Consider the following 22514-nt stretch of genomic DNA (forward strand, 5'->3'; position numbering starts at 1 on the left):
ATATACACATCATTAAATGTATGCTGTTCTGTTCTTTATTTCGTCTGCTGCCTCAGTATAAAACTATTGATAAGAGAACGGGGGGGTCACTATCTCACAGAGACGGCTATATAAAAGTGGCAAAGTGGAAACATGAATAAATGATAACAAGAATACATCGAGTGTTGGGATCTATTATGGAATCACTGTTTAGAGTCTCCTTAAAGACTCCGGCCAGATTAGGAAGCTCATGAAAGACAGACGAGTACACTGATTACACCAAAACAACAAAGAAGCAAGTTCGGGGATGTAAATGACTTCACGCACACGGAGACTGATGACGTAGGATGATTGGTCAGATTTGTAGAAAAGTTGCAAGGAGATTGGTTGAATTTGCAGAATTCGCTGGAATGCACCATCGCAACTTCCTGGAGGGACTGAACCAAGAACTTAGAGTTAGTTAGAAAATGATGCTAGAGGGGAACCTACAGTGTCATATGTGTTGGGACACTGACCAAGCTGCTGAATTTGACAACTTTGGGTTGAGGACGGGCTGTCATTTGCTGCCTACTGCGGGTGTGAAACAGTGAATACTGTGGTTAGAAACAAGCAGTGACAATAAGATTTGATTCAATTCCAACCCTAACCTCTTACCTTCACTCCTGTACTTACATATTGTCCTACAGATAGTAAACTTTATGTTAGTGCACAGATTTTAAAGTATGGCTGGTACTCCTCAGTGAAAAAAAAAAACATGCTCCTAAACAAAGCAGAAGCGGTAAATCATTGATCGCATGGTCCAACTTGGATCAAGCACAGAAAATCAATCCCCTCACATCTCTTTGTTGCACCTCTTTGCATGCTCCACAGCTTGGATCGGGGATGATTGTTGCATTCTGAAGCATTTGTTCAGGCGGGCGATGAGACAAAGGTCGGCGGGCTGTTAACACCATCACTTTGCTTGTTTCCTAATCAGGGTGGAGACGAATCTCTGATGTATGACTCCTCTTCCTCTCCGTCTCCCTGTGGTCACTGTGTACACTAAGTGGGATGGCTAATAGGTCCCTGTTGGGTTACATGGCTGCCTCCCAGCTAATCACTTTTTCAGACAGAATCTTCAAAGCGTGCCCTCTCATCTGATGCTAATCTGGGCCAAGTGGGGGCTCTGTAGATGGATGAGCGTGGGCTGTGGGTGGATTGGCTCAAGTTAGGGCTGCTCCATCCAAATCATCTGTTCATTTATTTCAGTAATGTGGTATCAGTGAATGTGTAAAAACCAGATAGATGACATCTAACACCGACATTATTATGTGCAGCCATTAATTATAGATGCTGACCTTGGAGCTCGGTCAAAGACAAGAAAATGATGCATTCATTTTTTTTTAGTTTTCTTGGCAACAAGAAGTCGCTGCAGAAATGTGTTAAATAAACTCGATGTCAATTAAAAGACTTGTAATGGAACAGATTTCAATTAGAGTCCTTCCAACACCAACGGAATAGATTCATTTTGGAACACTTAAAATGAGTCGTTAACCTTTGTAGTGAGATTATAAAACGTTGGACCTGTTGTTTAAAAGTTACTGTGCAGTGACACACGATGACCTTCCTCCTCACATTGGCCAATGAACACACAGAAAATGCAGAGGTTCCCATATTGTAGCAGTGCTGTAAACTGCAAATGGTGTTGCAACTACTTGGTACAAAATGTGGATTTATGCAGTCTTTATATGTTGAGACTATGATTGCCAATACAAAGTGAAACTTTAAATTTTGAAGACTATTTGACTACAAAAATAATTCACTGGCAGAGCTGCAACTTACAACTCATTTTTGATTTTCTGCCACAATTCTGCCAGATATTTTCAGGATGAATCAATAAATATTCTGCTCTTAAACTGTCTAGAAATAGTGATCGATGTCATCCAGGTTATGGCTTCATTTGTTGGAAAGAGATTCATTTTATTAATATGGAAGAGTAAAAAAACTAAAGATGAAAAGGAACATTTGGAACATCTTATAAATATATTCAACAATAATAATAATTCAGGCGGAATAATAATAATAAATCAATAATTTGCTCTTTATTCAAATGTTACAATATTACAGTTTAATTTAGCAGACGCTTTTGTCCAAAGAGACGCACATCTGAGAGTTAATACAACACAAGCAACGATCAATACAGGAGGGAACGAAGTCAGTAAGAGGCAACAAACACTGACCTCAACAAGGTCAATACCATCATCATCATGAATGTCCTAATCAACATCAACCACATCCTCAATGTCATCATCATGTCATCAATATCATTAAGGTCAGAGGTGTTCACAAAGAGCTGGGTCTTTAGCTTCTTCTTAAAGGTGAAAGGGACTCTGTGGACCGAATGGAGTTTGGTAGCTGGTTCCACCACCGGGGGACGACTGAGGAGAAGAGTCTAGTTAGAGACTTAGGGCCCTGTTGTGATGGGAGTACCAGGTGCACTGGCAGAGCGTAGTGGGCGGGACGGAGTGTAGACCTGGATGAGGGCGTTCAGGTAGGCAGGAGCCGTTTCTGTTGCTGTTTTGTAAGCGAGCGACAGGGTTTGAATTTGATGTGAGCGACGACTGGGAGCCAGTGGAGGGATATGAGCAGTGGAGGGATATGTGCTGTTTTGGGTTGATTGAAGACCAGTCGCGCTGCTGCATTCTGGATCATCTGCAGAGGTTTGAATGTGCAGGAAGGCCTGCCAGTAGGGAGTTGCAGTAGTCAATGCCTTGAATATTTGTCCTCATAAACAGCTGCCACATAAATCCATCACGATGCTACCTTCTTGTGCCTATTTACACAATAAAATAACTAATGCAAAAACTGTGTTCAGGGTGGGGCAGAATGGGGTTTATCACTGCTGTCGCCTTACAACAAGTAGGTGTGACCTTTCTGTGTGGACCCAGGGACACTTTCAGGGGTGCTGGGATACATTTCAGTCACTGTGATCAGGAATGTGCAGGTACAGGGTCAGGGTTCAAGATGCTGGATTTACTTCGCCGCTCACTTCCTGTTAGTTGTACACTTTGGAGTTATAGAAAAGAAGAATCAGTTAAAGAGGGCGGCAGTGAATCAGAAAGAATATATCTTATCATAGCTTCCTGTATGGTAAACCTCAGGGCTACTGCCTACACAGTGCATTTGGAATTAAGCCCAGTGTTTTAATTAATTCACAGAAGCGTGTCACTAGTTCAGACCACCTCTATTAGCACACGGACCAGGGCAGCATTTTCTGCGATTGTGCTAAACAGGCAGTGGATTGACACCATCTTATTACCCGTGTTTAACAGATTAAACGGCTGACAAATCGAGTGCACATCCCGAGGGAATTCATTCGCTCAAATAAGCTCAGATCATCATCTTTTCTTCATCTTATTAAGAGTATTGCGATTACCATCATGGAGCCGGAGGAACTGCTGTCTGGCCAATCCTTTCGTATTGGAATGATGGTCCTGATTGAGAAATACAAGCCTCCCTCTCCTCTCTTCACTACATGTATCAGTCAATTGGTCCCACTGTAGCTGGAGGGGGCTGGGCTGACTATGGATGGGACCTTCATTGATCAAACATGGAGGAGGATGGGGAAGGCTGAAGAGCCAGAGTGAGCTGATTATGGTAATGCTTCGGCAGATCGATTAAAGGGTTTGAGGCACACGAGCGCTCCAATAAATCCTCCACCCTGGCTGACGGTGAAGTGTCTTAGATTCCTCAGCATGACCAGCACCGGGGGACCTGTACAGAATAGCAAACAGCAGCTGTGAACAAACACACCTAAAGTACAAGCATCACATACAACCTGGCAGATATAAATGTAAGCAACTGTTTAGTTCCTGCTGCAAACTCCAAACCACAGCATCTTTGTTCGCCACCGTACGCTTCTAAATGTGACAATCTACGTTCCCTCAAGTGTCATATTTTGACAAGCTGGACTAACAATAATTGTGCAATGTCTAATTATACTTTCAAAATAAAGCAGTATTATAGATAAGTGGGGGTTTAACACAAAATCCTGGGCATTATATGCACCAATTCTGTCATTCATGGCTATTCATTTGAGTCTCTTTGTGCGACCTCCTTGTAGGTGACGAAAAATATATCTTAACTAATCTATTGTCATCATTAATGTAACTATGGTACTTTACATAACTAATGAACCATATCTGATGTTACTGTATTACCTTTGTTATATCACAAACAATACTAACAAGCATCTCGATGCAACGGGCCACTGACCAAGCTGCAATATTTTACAAATATTTCTTGTTGCATTAATACAATTCCAGCTTTTATTGTGTCAAATGACCTACAATAACCTAATAACTACAAGAGTCACCAGAAGAAATCCACAGTGAAATGTATTTTCCGTGTATGTTTCACACTCACCACCTGCAGGGTTATGAAGGAACGGTTCCACATTTTGGGAGGTATGCCTGTTTGCTTTGTAGCCCGGAGGTAGATGAAAAGATTAATACCACCCATGTTGGCTCAGAACAAAGCTGCAGCAAGGAGACTGTTAGCTTAGCTTAGCACAGAGACAGCTTGCCTGGTTTAGTCCAAAGACTTGTTACAAATCCATCAAAATATACCTTAGTTAGAGGTTATGTCTTGTTTGATAAATCAAAGTGACTTCATGGAGGATTGTTGTCATCAGAGATTCTAACTGACATCAAGAAAGCATCAACTAGCTTCTCAGACTGTCAGACTTCTCGTTCAAAGGTTACTCTGAAACAGCAGTTCATCTTCACAGCGGGCCTTTCAGACATGTTTTTCTGCCCTTGTTTGGCCTTTAAACCCGATCATCTCCTGGGATTCAAAGCTTTTAACAGGTGATAGCTCAAACAGAAGTAGTGCATTTAGCTGTGTTATGGTGCCCCATGACTCTGGAACATACCTCTCACAAGTCTTGACAAGAAGTCTGTGGATGTTTTGTATTGCTGACCAATATAAGACTTTTTTATGTTGCATGCACGCTGATTTTACACCATGCAAAGGCAGCTTTTTTAAACAAATAATTAAACGAACGTGCTGCAGACAGTGCAGAGAGGATTGTAAACTCTGGAGTGAGAGTGCCCTCTGCTGGACAAACTACACGATGGCACCATTTGAAAATCACCCCAAGCTTTGTTTTCTGCTTTATGTGTTCTGTTAAAAAAAGTTTACAATATACACGGATAGCGACATATCTGTGATGGGCCGATGCCGACTTACAGATTTATCTTTCCTGTTGACATTTTTTGGCCTTTTTTACGAGGTTAAAATGATTACTACAAGCTGCTTCTACAGCTACAACATTTCAGAAGTAAACTTTTTTGTTGAGATGAGTTAATAAAATGTTTCCAGCTCCACAGCCTTTATTGACTTTAAAAATGTGGAGGCTAAATTTTAATAAAGCCGGTGTTAAATGACTAAGCTCAGTGGGTGAAAGCTGTATCCTGGGTGGGTGTGTTAAACACACTGTGTCTCGTTTTGTTGTCCTGATTTGCATCAGCTCACACAGTTACACACAGCCTTGTCTATAACAACGTTATGTCTGTAACTGCTCAATACAAGCTCCTCTCTAACTGTGATGCAGCAGTACAGAACAGGCTCCCAACCTGTAACTAGCTCCACTAAGAGACTCTTATGTGTTTCACCTTGAAGGCTTGTACATGTTTAAAGCTCAGAGTATCATAAGTGCATCTGCACAGACCACATTGCATTATATAAAACAAACAGGAGCTTGATAGACTTTTCTATTTGTGCCTGCGAGTTCATCATCAGCCCGCTGAGATACAGATGACCACCGAAGCCATTAGAGTTTTATTTGGTGCAGCTGAAGGATTAGTGGGAGGGGATTAATATGTTTAAAAGGAGGACATAAATATGCAGCACTCTCCGTCTCTCCTTTTTCTGGGCTTTAATTTCCCTCCCAGATCTGCTGATTTGCCCCGGCAGAGCCCAGGGGCATCTTCCAGGCAGGAAGTTAAAATGCAGGAAGAGAGAGCTGCCCGCTGAAGACAATCACATTTTTACACAGTGCTAATGCTATAGCTTAAACACATCACCCCGTTTTGGGTTTTCATGTACTCCTGTTTGCAATGGCTTTTCACGACCAGCAAAATGGCTCCATAATTGATGATTAACACCTTTTCTAACCATGTAGCACTCCTTCAGTGTTCTTAATGTCATTACAGTGTGAAGGCTTTTAGGATGATTTTCCATGTAATGTTCTCAGTGCAGCCTCAGTGTTGCGTGATGGATTTCATGTTGTTGTGTTTGTCCTGGCTGACAGGATGTGTGTGTGTGTTTCTGTGCATCCTGACTGGTTCACTGCCTTCTCGCTGCAGGGTTCAGCTGGAAGCAGTCAGCTTGTTGCATCATCTGCCTCGGTGACGGCACCATAGAAGCCGTTTATGCTGTTTGGCACGTGTGCGTGGTGGTGATTCATCTTCAGAGCTTTGTTCTTTCTCCTAAGCGTGATTCGTCTTTGCTATGCAGAATGAGACGACCCCTCGACCCGCCCGAGGGCCTCGCTCATATACATAACAGCGGGTGTGTGTAGGCAGCCCATGCTCTCTCCTAAGTCATCAAAAACGGCAGCTCAGTGGCCAAACACTCAAAACATGACGCTGTAGGTACCCCTTTAGCATCTATCTGGGCACTGTCCTCTAGCTTGTTGTTTTGATGCTGTTGAAGTCACGTGACATAGTATGAAGAGCATCAAAGTCCTCTTGGGATGGCTGTCGGCGCGATGGATTGGTCAGTGTTTTCAGCCAGGATAAAGCTGCTTTGAGTCTCATGTGAAACAAATGGTCAATGTTGACGTCTTTAAAGCAGTCCATCGTTTTAAAGTAAAGTAAACCAACACATAAACATGCTTAGGTTACCTGACTAGTCTTAGTACTTATTTTTGGAAACAATCGTCTTGTCATCGGGTTAGTGGTTAGAACTGTGACCGTTTAGCAACGTTAACAACATGTTCATTATTGTTGCATGCAAATGTCGTAAAACATTAAACCTTTGTCTGAAAGCTTTATTGCTCATATTTGTTATTGCTTACTTAACCATCGCGCCCTGCATGTGACCAACTGAGGCTAGACTGAAACCTATATCGTCATATGTCGAAGCTTGGAGACCAAGCTGCTATGTTTAATGAGTTAGAAGTGAGGTGTTGTTGTTGTATGTGCGATGTGAGGCTCTGCAGCTCGACACCATGTAGTAGAAATGTAGTAATGAGCGTCTCTCAGGCCAGTCTAAAACTTGCGTCATCATGCTCACAAGAAAATGTAATATTTACACTTTCCTGGGGTGGATCATATCACAAATCAAAATTTAATTACGTCAAATATCTTTGAAATGTGAGCAGTTTGATCTCTGCTAAGGAGAAGGAGGAGGAGGAGGAGGAGGAGGAGAGGGTGTTAATCATGTCCCTGGGTGGAGGTCTGCAGCCAGCTGCCCCGCTGAAGCATGTTGTACTCTGGTTCTGCTGATGAATGACCCCCAGCTCCCCACACTCATGCATATTCATGTCTCCGCATGTTGATGTGAAGGCACTTTACACATGACGCACCCGGCTGCACCACAGCGAAACTGTTAAGTCACTCAGATTCATAAGCAGGTTACCATGGAGACACTTACACAGCCCCAGCCTTACCTTGTTGCTACTGAATCATAAATGGGAGGAGGCACTGCAGGACAACATGTCTCAATGGTTATTACTATCAGCTAATACACACCATACATCATGGAGAGGAGATACGATACACACCTCAAATCTCCTGAGTGTGCCCATGTGAGTGTGTGTGTGTGTGTGTGTGTTACTGATTCATCACAGCATGAATTTCAACTGTTACGGCTACACTCTGCAGCAGAATTATTTCATTCCAGCTAAATCGGCCTCCGCACGCTCTTTAAGCGGTTTCACTGTCACAGACAAATTTGTAATGTCGTAATAAAGTCATGAGAGTTCGGCTGGAATTTTACTGCTCATGTTACCTCGATCGTTTGATGTAAGGTGGTCATAAAATCCAACATTTTCAATATTATCGGAGGTTTTTAGCCTTGGCTCCAGCAAAAAGAGTGCTCTCTCTTTTACCCAACTGGAAGGAGCAAACTGGGTAGATCTTAAACATGTTCAAACAATAATCGGATGAGAGATAATAGATTGACACACTTTGATTTTAGGACACAGAGTAGGCACGTTCACTCAGATGAACATGTAAAAGTTTCAAGTAGGGAGGAAGGGAACGTCCAGCAGGTGTCTTGCTAGCTGGCAATGCTAACCCAGCTAATATAAAGGCATTAATCAGTCAGGGATAACAACTATACGTTATACGTATTACAAAATCCATTATTTGACACAAAATATTGATTTGGAAATGATTTTGTTAATTTAAAAATGATTATCTCTCCATTTTCTGTTTAAGAATAGTCTGTTACAATCACAGTGAGAGCTGCGTCCATAGCAACGGTTAACTCTATAGCGGTCTTAAAATGAGCTAACCTAGCTGTTATTACTCACATTAAAATAAGCTAAGATAGCTGTTATTACTCACATTAAAATGGGCTAAGCTAGCTGTTATTACTCACATTAAAATGAGCTAAGCTAGCTGTTATTACTCATTAAAATGAGCTAAGCTAGCTGTTATTACTCACATTAAAATGAGCTAAGATAGCTGTTATTACTCACATTAAAATGAGCTAAGATAGCTTTTATTACTCTCGTTAAATGGTAACATTTCATCTGATGGTGAAGTTAGACACAGTGAATGGGACCCGAGAATCAGCGCAGCACCTGATTGAGGTTTTCTGTCTAGTCTCTGTCAGAGTCTGTTGACATTTTCTGTTCCATTCACCGCCGTATCCCGCACTATGTTCTGTTTAATGTTTACCTCATTTGCCGTCTTCAGTTTTGTAGACCTCTCTGTGGTAGCCTTCAGTTGAAGATATCGTTGAACCTTTATTGCTTTCTCATCATTGTTTTCATCCTTTTTTTTTTTTTTTTCTCTGTAAACAGACCGACGTCAAATTTACTTGACTTCTTTCAGCGGATTGATATGATTGCAGTTAGTCCTGCAGATTTTGTGATGTCCCTAGCAACAGTCTGCTCTTCATAGCAACAGTCTGTTATCGAGAAATGGCAGACCTCGGAATGCCGTAATTAGCCGATCAGAATCAAGTATTTAACACAGATGTGTAATGAGATAACACACACACACACACACTACACGCACAAGGACAGCTGTGGCAAAAAACTTATTTTGTTAACTTATTTTCCACCAGGAGCATGATGGGAAATAATCTCAACAGAAATCTAATTTTAGTCTTTTTATAATAATGACCCACCAAGAGACCCAGACTTTGCAAAATCATCCTCAAATAAACTAACACATTTTACCCTTGGGGTCCATCTGACCCCAGGGATATTTGCCTCCAGAAAATGATTTACATAAAATTGTTGACCAAGTTTTTGTGTCAGGCACTTTGTTTATTTGTTGAATACATAAATAACCCCTTGATAATGAAACCTATCGGTGAGATCAGTGACCTGTTCTCTAGCGCCACCATCAGGCCAAACTTTTAAATTAGAATTAATGTATGTTGAAAAGTTTTCATTCAAATCTTCTCAAATTTGATGACAACATTGATGAACACAAGAGTATGAACCCTATTGGTTTTGGTGATGATATGACCTTTACTGTAGCGCCACCATCAGGTCAATCTTTCAGTTTTAGAGTTAGTGTATCTTTCATCCAAATCTTTTCTAATTTGGGGTGCACATTCATGACTCTCACAGAATGAACCATATTGATTGATGTTGGTGACCCCCCCTTTCCTCTCATGAACATATTTATTTACTTATTTTCATCTCCTTTTGATGGTGTTATGAAGAGCTCTAATGACGACTTGATGTCTTCAACATGGCTGATTGCATATCTGGTGGGGCCTGGAACCATTTTGATAATATTAGTAGCGTCTACCCTGCTGTTGAAGTGGGGAAAGGGACCATATTATCTTTCCATTTTTACCCCGCCCTCCACAGCGCGGGAAATATCAGTTCTACTTCGGCAGGTGTGAGTACAGTAGGTCACACACACACACACACAGACACACACACACCTTCATGCCAATGGTGCGGGAAAGTTCTTATGAGAATATTGTTTCCCCCACGTTAGCACCAAAAATGGAAAATTATGGTCCCTCTACTCACTTCAACAACAAGGTAGACGTGCTGCTAAGAGTGTGTCCCACCAGACACACAGTCAGCCATGTTGAATACATAAAGTCATTATTCGAGCTCTTCATATAACCATCAATTGAAAATATTGTACTTGAGATGATAATTTTAGAGGGGATGCACATGTAGTTGGAAAGACTTGGATGTGATCAACTCGCAAGCCTACATTGGCTTCCTCATTTTGGCAGGAGTTCACAAGTCAAGTTGATTCCCTCATGCCCACACCACGAGAAGTATCAAAGTTCTGGTGGGAATAGTTGTTTTCCCCACCCCCTTGTTATGTATCAGCTCAAAAGTATCAACTCTGCACCTGCAGGTGTGGGGATGTTAGGTCACACACACAGACAGACAAGTTTTACACAGCTAAAACAGCTTGTGGTCAAAGTGACTCCAGAGGAACACCAATGCGTGCTTTATGTGTTCAGCACATTGAAAAAATATCATCATGATAATTTCATGCTTAATCAGTTGTCCCCATCAAATTAGAAAAAGTCAGGAAATATAAAGCCAAAAAAAAAAGTTAACTATTATTTTCTGAATGCTAAACATTGAATGGGGTCAAATTGACCCCAAGGATAACAGGAGGGTTAAGATGTTAGAGGGTGTCAGACTCCAACTCCAAATGTTCTGTTTGTTTATGAGATTTATTCTTGGCCTTGGTTTGACATTAACATAACACGTGTGGAGATCGAATAGTGCCTGAGTACCGAATAAAACAGTAGTAAATGATTCATTCTGTAAGGTACACACACACACAAACACACACACACACACCAGTTAACATTCATTTCACCTCAGAGCAAGATCTCATATTGAAATCTATAAAGGCCAAAAGAGACCAATGTTGCCTTCTCGCTCTCTCTCTCTCTCTCTCTCTCTCTCTCTCTCTCCCTCTCTCTCTCTCCCTCTCTCTCTCTCTCTCTCTCTCTCTCTCTCCTTCTCTCTCGCTCTTCAAATGGAGATCTGCTTTAATCCCGTTGCTCAGGTGGAATCAGACTGTGTGGGTGTATCAACCTTTCTGAGAGCCACGGACTGATGAGTGCTGAGATCTGATATCATGCAGTACTCTTGTTTCTGGGTCTCTGCAGTAACACCGTCAGACAGGTGGAACAGAAGTGAGAAATCTATTGATGAACATGACCATGATTGTATCGTTGTCTTGCCCGTTTTTTTCCATTGAGAGTAATAGAAAAAAAAACAAGAGATGAACTGATTTAAGGGGGGCTCCTGCTTTTACAGCAGTCCAAACAGAGAGGACCGGTCCCTGCGGCCTGATCCAGAGTTACAACTGTGTTTCAGCTCTCAGGCGCTGCTTGCACACCCACTTTGTGTGATAGCCAACTGTTATTGCTGCTCCAAATGACTGCCCATTAATCCTGTCTCTCTGCCCTGCAGCTGAATCAAACTTGAGATGTGTGAGCGTGGGAGAGAAAGTGTGGTGATAGTAAAGTGTGACCTGGACTGACTCCAAAGCACCACACGACTGTTTGTGAGGGTAAAAAGGTAAATTGTTACGTACCGGACGCTGCCTCTTTTCTGGAGATTCCAGTCGGTCAATTCAATCTTATTTGCAACCAGTCCAATTATAGCTCGTTGAGCAGCCTTCAGAGTGAGCATGATGGTGATTTAACAGGAAATGAATGGTTTAGAGAGTGAATGAATACATGAATGAATAAAAGGCTCAGGGTCTGTCATTTGCTCTTCCCGCAGCTCCAATGGAAAAGAATGTGAATGTTGCTCATGACGCATCCGAACCTTTACTCACTCTGCTTCTTAACACTGTGAGAACAGACACAGTCCACTGTCACTCACAACTTGTCAGATATAACAGATCGGTGCTTCAAAATATGACCTTAGGTGTAGTTTCTGGATGCTGTCCTCCAGTTTATTGTTCCATGCAGGCTTTATATTAAGGTCCTTGTAATAAGCATTAGTTAACAGGTAATAAGAAGCTTATTAGTCCTTATAAGATGCTTATTAACATTAAGTATATGTTAATAAGACTATATAAGTGTAAATAATAGTACCATAATGAAGACATTTATACATTTACATCTAGACAGCTTAAAAGTGTATGTAATTATATCTTTTAATTATATTTAAACAGCCTTGACCTCCAAATGGGAGCTGTAAAAAGTGCATAATAAAGATTTTATTAACCTTAATAAGGCACTGTTCCTGGTTTAGATCCAGTAGCTGCAAAAAAGCCTATTTAACTGTTAATAAATGCATTGTTAATCGCTTATTACTGCATAACAAAGTAGATAAGATAATTCTCTATCGATCGCCAGAGGGGAAATTCCAGTAGTATGTTTTATCTTAATAAAGCAGTTGTAAAGCTCAGTTAAGGCTTAACATTGGTAAGTAAGTAAGACTCAAACTGCTATTATAAACAAGGCTTTTATTAACGCTGTTAAGGTGTTTCTAAATTGTTTACAACTTTCTTATAAGTGCTTATACATTTCTTATAATATAACGATTAACAGTGTTATGATACTATTATTAACACTTATATAGTCTTAATAACATATTTTTAATGTTCATAAGCATCTTTTAGGGACTTATAAGGGTCTTATTACCTATTAACTAAGGCTTATTACAAGGACCTTAATATAAAGCGTTACCGTGTAACTCTAACAGAGAAGGTTTGGATTGTTTATCTTTATCTGAATGTCGAATTTGTTTCTTTCCCTCGGGTTTGCACTTCATGTCCAGCTTTAGTTGTCCTTTTTTTACAGTAAACTTTTACTTGCATCCAAGCAAAGATCTGTAAAACAGTACACCACTTCCACCTACTCTCTGATGAACCAGTTACCATTGTGTTAATTCATTTGGCAGCCACTTATTACACATTAATTCAACTGAAATCTCTCTTTGCTGCAGGAGACCAGAATTACATTATATCATAGACCCAGGATTAAAGACCCCCTCCAGTGAAAACCAAGTGTTTAACCTTGTAAACATCTCCATGTGGTGTTTTCATGTGCTACGAGACATATCAGGGACAACATGAGTCATCTCCATGGCTGGGCCTGTCTGCTGTTAACCTGCAGTGTACCAAGGACAGGCTGAACAACACGTGTTCAGATTGGCAGGTTTGAGACGTCAGAAAGCTAAGGAGCCAATCCCGTTAATGGACGGGGTGACGCTATGCATATCATTATGTGCAACCTATGGCAACCACTTCAGTGATGTGCGAGCCAGCTGTAACCGTCATCGTAATTTTTGCAAACTCACTACTGACTATAACGTTAATGTTACTGCTACTAATTACAACATTTCAAGTGAGCTAAGTTTCAACAAGTTGCCACTAAACGATGGCAGAGGCGTGGCCGGTTAGGAATGTGCATAATGGGCGGGGCCCATGCAGATTCAGGAATGTTTAATGAGGGAGAAGGAGGAGATGCCTTGGGAGGAATTTTACAAGCTAATTAAATGTATTTTGCTGAAAAAACATATAAGACACAATTTATTATGTTGAGCGTTTTATATGTCTTAAAACCTGTCTGGAGCTGGGCTTTAACATTCTCCCTTTTATTAACTGAAACCTTCCAAGCCACTAGTTTAAGTTTAGTTGCAGCTGTAATTGTCATGCAGAAATATTGCAAATAATCATATATCTTTAAGTAAAAATTTTATTGGTTAAGTGATCTCATCCCAGGTAATCAAATATTGATGCTTTGTCAAAGCGTCTCATACAGACGTACAAGCTAGCCTCTGTTTCTTTAGCTTTCTATCACTTGGTTCACTTGAAACGATCTGTGTGGTTTAGACACATTTACATTTACATAGACAGGTTTAGGAAAATAATCAATGTGTTTTGGGTAAAATCCTGCATTGTATGACCCATCCATCGCCTCCACCTGTGACCTTAAGCAAACTTTATCTCTCTTTATACGACCACACTGAGAGCAGCTGTTCTGAGCGTCTAAAAAGCCTTCAATGTAGGGGGGTAACTTGTGTGTCTGTAGGAGAGGCAGAGGTACATAAAGGGTCATAATAGACATCTTTGATATTAGAACAGGCTGTTTTTGCACTTTAAAGAACGTGCACTTTATATAATCTAAGGTTACAATCATCCGATATCAGTATGATTTTGTGCAACTCAAAGAACGCTTTTAATAACCGTGTTCCTTTCACTGTGGACCTTTCCACAGACCTTAAACTGAGAGCTAAGTGTTAGAGGTGAATATCTTAAAATCTCTGCACATTAAACACAAAACGTCTCCATGACAAGGAGTATGTTAGAAAATGTTATTTTGTGACCCTTTCAGAATAAATGTGAGATGAGTCAGAGGAACGCTTCTTCTTTTGGTGCACAAATAGTTTTTTTTTTTATCACAGCATTTTGCTGTGAGTCACAGTCATGTTTGCCCTTACTAATAATGTAGGGTACTCTGACATGGCATCGGGATCCTGATGACACAAACTCTTCCATTACACAAACAAGCTACTGCACAGAGACAGTCATATTTTTGAATTAATTAGAAGCTCTGTGGATTTCCTCTCTAAGATCAGTTCTGTCTCAGAGACTCGGCAGCTTCTGGCTCATTATCAATCACCCTGCAGCGTATATATTAGTTCTGCTTTTACACACAATAAATTCATTAATGTGTGATCCACAATGGCTTTTTAATCAAACACTGTCGTCCATCTGTTGCATGTTTTTGTTGAGGACACGACCCTGTGATGTGCCAGTCTGAGTCGGAGCTGACTGAGGCGAGTGTTTGTGACAGCTGAAGCACGGCTCTGCCTCTCCAAAGAGCCTCATTTCCTGCTTTAAATCTGCTCATATGCCCCCCCGACCAACCAACCAACACCACCCGTCTGGAGGAAACAGACTCTTGTTGGCATGGCAACCTTGTAGGGATGTGTTTAATTTCTCTTGATAAGTAAAGCTTACAGCGCTACAACATAAAATGCTCCCACAGCTGCAACCAGCTGCAACCACAGCATCACTTGTGTAGAAATATGTTGCCTTATATTTCTTGATATTTTTCAAACCTGGAAAGCAGCTCCGGCAGAGACGCGTGTATCTCGGCCTGCTAAGCGCTGCTCTGGAGCAAACTGTGATTTATTTCTAAACTCTGAAATCGTGATGGGTGGAAATGACCCCCTGAAGTTTCCTGATGTCTCCCTATTTGTCATGGTCACTGTGTCTTTGGCCACGTCTGTGCTGACAGCACTGCCAAGATTACAAAAGAAAAATTATGCAAATCTCCCACGGTGCTCGTCAGCAGTTCTTCTTCTCGCAGAGGCCGAGCTCAGCAAGCTGCCCTCTGAGCTCAATTCATTTCATTTAGAGTTAATTTCCAAGTTGCCGCCTGTGCAAATAAATAAATTCATCTCTCCCATAGATATATCTACAAAGGCACAGAGCTGCAGCTTTTTCTTGTGTTGGATTATACAATAAAAAAACACTTACTGCTTTCTTAATTTCTCCCTCTTAGTCTAAACAATCCCACTGTGAAGTCAAGGGTCCGTGTTTAAGCGTGATGTTTATGCTGTGATTCGATGCCTGCCCCGGGTCAGACCCTGCTGTTGTGTTCTGCCCTGCAGGCTGTTTTGCAGCTTTGTGGTTCTGAGAAGCAGAGGCCGTGCATCATGGAGGAGCAGGTGGAGGAGGACGGAGGGAGGGAGGTGGACGAGAGGGAGCAGTCTGAAATAGGACGTGACTGCTGACATTCACCTGGATGCCCTCTGTAAGGGAAGGAATAAGTAGGGGAGAAAAAAAAAAGGAAAAGCAGAATGATCCCGAGGCTAGAGAGGGGGGGCTGAGGGGGAGCGTGTGATTGTGGTTACTAAGGCTACAGCATGCTGCCGGATCAGAGAGGGAGGGGCTTGGAGGAAGGTCAGACGGCTGAGGTACAACCAGCTAAATCAACTCTGAAGCGTGAGGTCCCGGCGGTGTTGGGGTTGAGGAAATGTAGCTGCTTTGGCTGCTCAGGAGGAACATGGATTGTCGCTCAGAATGGGACCTTGTGCACGCCATGGCTTGTAGCACGCCCTCTGGGCTGTAAATCCCTTTGATACGCCACATAAAGAGGATAAAAGATATAAAAAGAGATCAGGAGACAAGTACACGAGATAAGATTTCTTTTGTGACTTGTACGCCTTAAAAACATTCCCCCCAGGGATGAAGGTCACCTGGCATCTGAGCTCGGCGTAAGATAGCGTGCTGGCCTCGCGTTTAACTTTCGATTGTCACAGAGGCTCAAATCCTCTCCGCCTCTATCCCTGATGTCTGTATCCTCTGACGTCTTGGAAACAGACTGCAAAGCTTAAGCTGTTTGGAGAAAGGAAATGATGCAACATAAATTTCAAGGCAAGGATGCTCTGTCTTTCTCCCTCTCCCCCCTGCACATACACACTGCAGGATGAAAATCAATAGCCTTCAAGAGTGAGTCAATGCAGAAACTAATAGCTAACAAACCCAATGCTGTAAAATCACCACCAGCTCCTCTCACACGGTGGTTGTAATGTAAAGAAATTGTGTTTTAGCACTCTGTGGATCTCTGTCACCTATATGGAATTATTGCCCGGGATAATAGAAGCGCCTGGAGGATGAAAACAACCCGACTCGTGTATCCGGGGGGCAAACAAACACCCAAACACTGTCGCCAACATGAGGAACACCACGATGCACAAAGGAGCTCTTGTTAACTTGATTAAGAAATTTGGCCATCTTTCTCATCCACATTGATTGGGCTGAACGTCTGACTAAGCAGCTCGCCATTAACTGAAAGGGCACTTTATGGGCATCCACATTCATCTCAGACAGGAAGCTCCCGCCCCTTCAGCCTCAGAGTGCTGATGGTCTCACGCTGGAGGGTGACGTGATTGAAAGCTAAACAACAAGCGTTTTCATTTGGAAAGTGAGCCCCCCGAGATCATTATCTTCATTATAAACATCATCTGCCTCTTCATTAGCATCACTCTCCATTACGGCCACTTAAGAGAAATATATGAAGGGTTCGTCAGTGTTTTCGCCCCTTCTACAAATCTGTTTACCGTGCATAAATGTGTTAATAACCCCAGGGTTGTTGTGTGTATTCCGAAGGAAGAGTTTCTGTGTAATGACTTACACATCAACAAGAAAGATATCAGTCTGTTTTTCAAGGTAGTGTAAGGGCAAACACGCTACACCAGCCTGAAGCATTTTCATTAGAGAAACATTCAGAGAAGTTGCTGAGTCCAAAACTAACACACAAAGTCCAAAAACAAATACAACGACTGAAATGTGCAGCGAATGAAAAAACCTGCTGCTGTAAGCCAAAGCTAACACATTTACAGCAAACAAACTGCAAATACAGAAACAATGTAAACTAAAAACAGAAAAAAAAGCTGCATATCCAGTCAAAGCCTGCAGAGAGGCCGTCAATACCATCAGGGTCACTTTGACAACAGGGAGTAAGGTACTGAGGTGGTTGACTTGCCTCGCTGAGGTCCTGGTGACCTCGCTGATACCCCTGCTCAGGCCTACGGAGGTGCGTGCTGACTGATGCCACAGCTTTCTCTCACTTGTCTCCCGTCATTTTTGGAGCTGCTGTAAATGTCTTATCCTAAATGTTAAAATGACCCGTTATTAAACTCCACCAGCATGCCGAGCTGAGTCCAAGGGACGCTGGGAGGTTGATGCTGATGACCTTAATGTTTCAGAGGTCCAAAGCTGCTGCTCTAGTAAGATGAGTATGCAGGGAGACTCCCCTGGTGCTCAGAGCTCCCAGACTGGGCAGAGTCAGCTAAATGTACCACTAGCTGCTCAGCTAACTGAGCTAACTTGCTAACAGCTGCTACACTTAGCAGTGGTAGTTATAAAGTTGTGTTTTTGCACATCAGTCAGTGAGCATTTTTTTTCATTTCAGTTTCTGCAAGTTTCTCACAAGAGAAATGTTTTGGATTATATTGTTTTTGCCCTCGTTGGCCACCATACTTTTATGCATCAATGTGTTTCATATTCAGGAGAAGGGCACTGACCGCAATATTTGCACTTTTCTGAATAAACCATGTGTGTGGAAGCGTTTTCTTTTAAAAACACGTGTTTGTTTGACTTTGTACGCGCCCTGTAGCTCCTCCTCTCTGTTTTTTATGTATGAAATATTGAGCACATGAGAGCCCTGCAGCTATATCAGCTGAAAGGGTGCATGGAGTGGGTCTTATATGCTGACAGAGCCACTCTGGGAGCTTTTTTATGATGAAATGATCTTGTGGCAGGGTTAAGTGCTGCCTGTCCTGTCCTGAGTGCAGTCAGTCAGCGGTCCACCAGGGGCATCAATTCACTAAACCCTGGGCTGTGGCAAAGTTCCTGCAGCTGTTCTCATGCAGCTTCAAAAGGCTGGACCCTGATTTTAGCACAGATTGTCTTGGGACAGGATGGGCACAGACTCTGACAGCTAATGGGCTATTTGTTCACAGTGAAAAGTGATTAGCTACAGGTCAAAACAGATCAGCTCGGCTGTGGATCTTGAATGCAAATCTGGTTGGATTTTTGGCTGCTCAGGGGATCCTCAGTTTTTTTTCTTTTTTTTTGCTTGAAGTTAGAGCAATAAAAAAAACAAGTTTACAAGAATGAGTGTGGATGCACGTGTGTTCAAAGATGACCAGTGCCCACACCTTGACAAACCCAAGCTTTTCTCTCACAAACAATTTTTCCCAAAATGTTGCAGGGATGTTTTTTTTTTCTCTCGGGGGTCCTCCGGTGTTTAGAGTCGGTGAAAAGAAGATAAAGTCAGACCGGTTGTCTCTTTAAATCAGGCTGCAGTGTTGATGTGCCCTCAAGCTGAAATGGTAAGAACCATTTCCACCTCTGCGGCAGGGAGCCTGACCAAATAGGCGCACTAGAGCGCTTCAAACGTGATTCTCATTCCTTTGGTCACTTGTGGTCTATGGTCGCCTCCACTCCTGGAGAGGAAAGCTTTTTTTCAGTCTCTTTCTGTGAGAGTTTGTTTTTTTTTCTTTCCTGCGCACCTCGGAGACATTATTTAATTTTTATTTTCTCTTTTTTTGTTCCATCCGCAGAACTCAGTGGCAGTCGCCTCAATCCATTTACCGCTGGCTGGTACGCCTATCTCCTCCTCTGCGCTGCAATCTGTTGATAACTCCACTTGCAAGCTGCAGTTTATCGTGTTTCGCAATGGGAAACTCTTTCCTTGCACGGGGAATTCGTCAAATCTCGCAGACGATGGGAAGCGTAGGAGCGTTTCAACACCAGTTGCTTTCACCAAATTAGGTAAGAGGAAATACATTTCTATCATCATGCCTGTGATGTCAACGCTGTGCTGCGTATCCGACTACATGCTTACACACACGCATACACTCACGCGCACACACAGCTTCCCACTGTGTCCTGCGCAACATGTTGACACACGAGCTTCACAACCTCGCGTGCATGATGCGCAATAAATCAACTGACTGTGTTGCTGTATTAAAATCCAGTGAATGAAAGCACCGCATGAATGTTCCCTGCTTTAGCTCTCTATATGAGATGAAAGTTTACCTACAGCAGTCTCTACATAATGCGCGCGTGTGTATCCTGTTTGCATGTAAATAACGCGCGCGCGCATGTCCATGCTTCTCGTGCCACAGCTCTTTCACACTTTCCACTTGGTTTCTTAATTGAATGTCTTGCTTTTTGTTGCAGATGGGTGCAGCCTCGGGAGCGCCGTGCACTCCGTTACTATCGCTCTCAGGCACTTCGCTCTGGGTGTAGACCCCACCGCAGCCTACTGGGATTTTGACCTGCTGGATGGACACGGTGGCTGGAGGGCAGAGGGCTGCCACATAACAGGCTCCGGGGGCAACACGACCACCATTCATTGCACCCATCATAATAACTTTGCTGTGCTAATGGTGAGTAGTCTGCTGTGTGGTTCCAGTGTCATTCATTGTAGCACAACCATACCCCCACACATCTTTCACTGCTTAGGGCCTATTGTGGATCAAATGCATCTTTTTTCACCCTGGAATAGATGGAGTCACGTGCTTTAAGAAGCGCTTCATGCAGGGACCTTTGAAAGCTTCCTTTATTGTTGCTCTTCAGCAGAGGGAAAGGATTTGTCAAATGCGCTGCGGGGATTTATTGGCTTTGGAGTATGCGCTACACTAAATTCCCCCTATATCCTGGAGATGAGAAGTTGCGCGTGTTGTAGGCTATAGCCTGCCACCTTTTTCCAAAAAGCAGCACAGCAGCTGCAATAGAAGCGATGCTCAGGAGAAGGAGCGCCTTGTCAGGAGCTATTCGCCTCCGAGCGCAAGTGCTGTGCTAATTGGTTTCAACCATCGCCGAGCAAAAATGTTGGACTGCAAAACGTAGCATCGTTCATCTGTGTCGCTCAAGTTGGTGTCGACGCCGCCGAGATGCCTTCTCCCGACGACGTCCCCCTGTTCACATTGATTTCATGAGGATAATACCAAAAGCGCAATGGCATCGCATCGCCCAGTCGCTCCGTAGAGCCGCTGCGCCTGGTCCGCTTTTTTTGGATGAAAAGAAATCCTCCGGATGTTTACCGAAGAGTGGGATTCGTTAGACTGGGAGGTCAGTTCTCAGCAGAGCATGAAAAGTGTTGCTTGAGATGTCGGTGTTTTCCGAGTTGCCTTTTTACCTGCATATTTTATGAAGCCGCTGTTCTGTTGTTCGTGTGTGGAGAGAAGCTGGCTCGAGAAAAAAAAAAGCCGCATAGGAATGAGAAAGAGTGGGGTACAGAGAGGAATAGGCTACCTAAAACAGCATGGGGGGCTCTGAGGGGGAGAGTGGGGTGTCTGTGGAGAATACTGAGCTGTTGCTAGATGGAGAGCAGATGTCACATTGTCATTGTGCATGTATTTTCTATCAAACACGGGCTTGGGGAGGCGCGCCGTCAATGGGCACCTTGTGTCTGTCGGAATAAAGCGACATCTGCTTTTTATTGTCACATTTCGTGGCAGCAGATTGATTTGAACTTCAAGACACGTCCGACAGGCAGAAGGTAGTCATAGCGATGGTGGAGAGCCGTCACAGGAATGTCCACAGTGTGGCGAGTGTTTGCGCCGAGGTTTGCGCGTCTGCTAATGCAGTCACCACACCCGCCTGGTCTCCGCAGTGCCCGAGAAAAGGACCCTTATTTACGGACTCGTGACATCATTCTGCTCATGGCCTCATCTAAAATACTCCATACTGCAACAATGACCCGTGTAGCCTGGGGCGGCTTCTGCAAGTAGCAGACCTGTTGCATAATCTTTCATGTGAGAGTGAATCGCATTTTACTGGCTGCCTGCGAGTTGACCATATTTAATTGACAGCATTTAGAAGTGAGGAGCCTCCACCAGTGAAGCTCTCCTTTAAACTCCTGCAGAGAGACCGAAATAAGATCAAAGCTTCGGTGTTCTGGGGAGAATCAGGGGAGCAAGTTGCAAAGTCTATATGAGCAAAGTTAGACGCTTCAGCTGCTGTGACAGTGATGGAAGAGGCCACTGTTTGCATTTCATGAGTGTGAAGTATGTTTCAGCTGCATGGGTGTCATATTGCTGTATCACCTTCTTTCATGATACAGCTGGATTCCTAGTTAGATCAGCTGTCTGCAGCGTACAGTGTGAGAATCCACCTCATGCTGCATGTGTGATGCTGAGCAGACTGACAGAGGGTTAGCCACAAAGCATGACAGCTGTGAAAGATGAATAATGCAACAAAATCATTTCAAAGAAAACGGGGGGAGGTGGTAAAATGATGCCTGAAAGGCACAATGCAATATGCAATTCCTGTTGATCCACACTCTTTCACTTCTTATGTGTGTGTGTGTGTGTGTGTGTGTGTGTGAGAGAGAGAGATGATTAGTCTACAAATAGCATGACAACCCAATACAGTTGTCCCCCGGGACTGAGGTTTGGGATATAAAAAGTACTTTAATGAGAATCTTTTTGACTTGGCTCAGAAAGAATTACATGGCGGAGCCCCCCCCCCCCCCCCCCCAGCTGTGTGATCAGGGTGCCAAATAACCGACTTGGGACAGGATGTGTTTGAGAAAACTGAGCAAGAGCAGCCTTGAAAGCTTTTCTTTGTATTTTTATATTTTCTTCCCCTGCTGTGGACTTTGAAGAATGGCTGGTGTAATAAACGCATCATTATGTTCGTGTCTCATTAGAAAGCAGGCTAACTCCTAACTCATGACCTGTTACACCAGTTAAACTAGTGGTACAGATTGTTTCACAGGTGGGTCAGGTATCGAAGGACAGCATGCCTCTTTTCTGAATTCTTTTTGCCCTGCATTGAGCAGAGCTTGAAGCTGTTCCAGATTTCAGCACCGGGGACAGCTCCCATGCATTC

General features: G+C 42.9%; 1 protein-coding gene across 1 annotated transcript in view; it reads left to right on the plus strand.

The window, feature by feature from the left end:
- LOC138588487 (adhesion G protein-coupled receptor A3) overlaps positions 1-22514 on the plus strand; it is a 207760-nt gene that overhangs the window by 126665 nt on the left and 58581 nt on the right. Inside the window, exons 13-14 of the mRNA XM_069658635.1 lie at positions 19235-19445; positions 19857-20065. Coding sequence (XP_069514736.1) covers positions 19235-19445; positions 19857-20065 — 420 coding nt within the window. The remainder of the gene's footprint in view (positions 1-19234; positions 19446-19856; positions 20066-22514) is intronic.

Source organism: Semicossyphus pulcher, unplaced genomic scaffold (assembly GCF_022749685.1).
Source record: "Semicossyphus pulcher isolate SPU_LCO1_2020_fin unplaced genomic scaffold, fSemPul1.0.p SCAF_12, whole genome shotgun sequence".
In the NCBI taxonomy this organism is placed as follows: domain Eukaryota; kingdom Metazoa; phylum Chordata; class Actinopteri; order Labriformes; family Labridae; genus Semicossyphus; species Semicossyphus pulcher.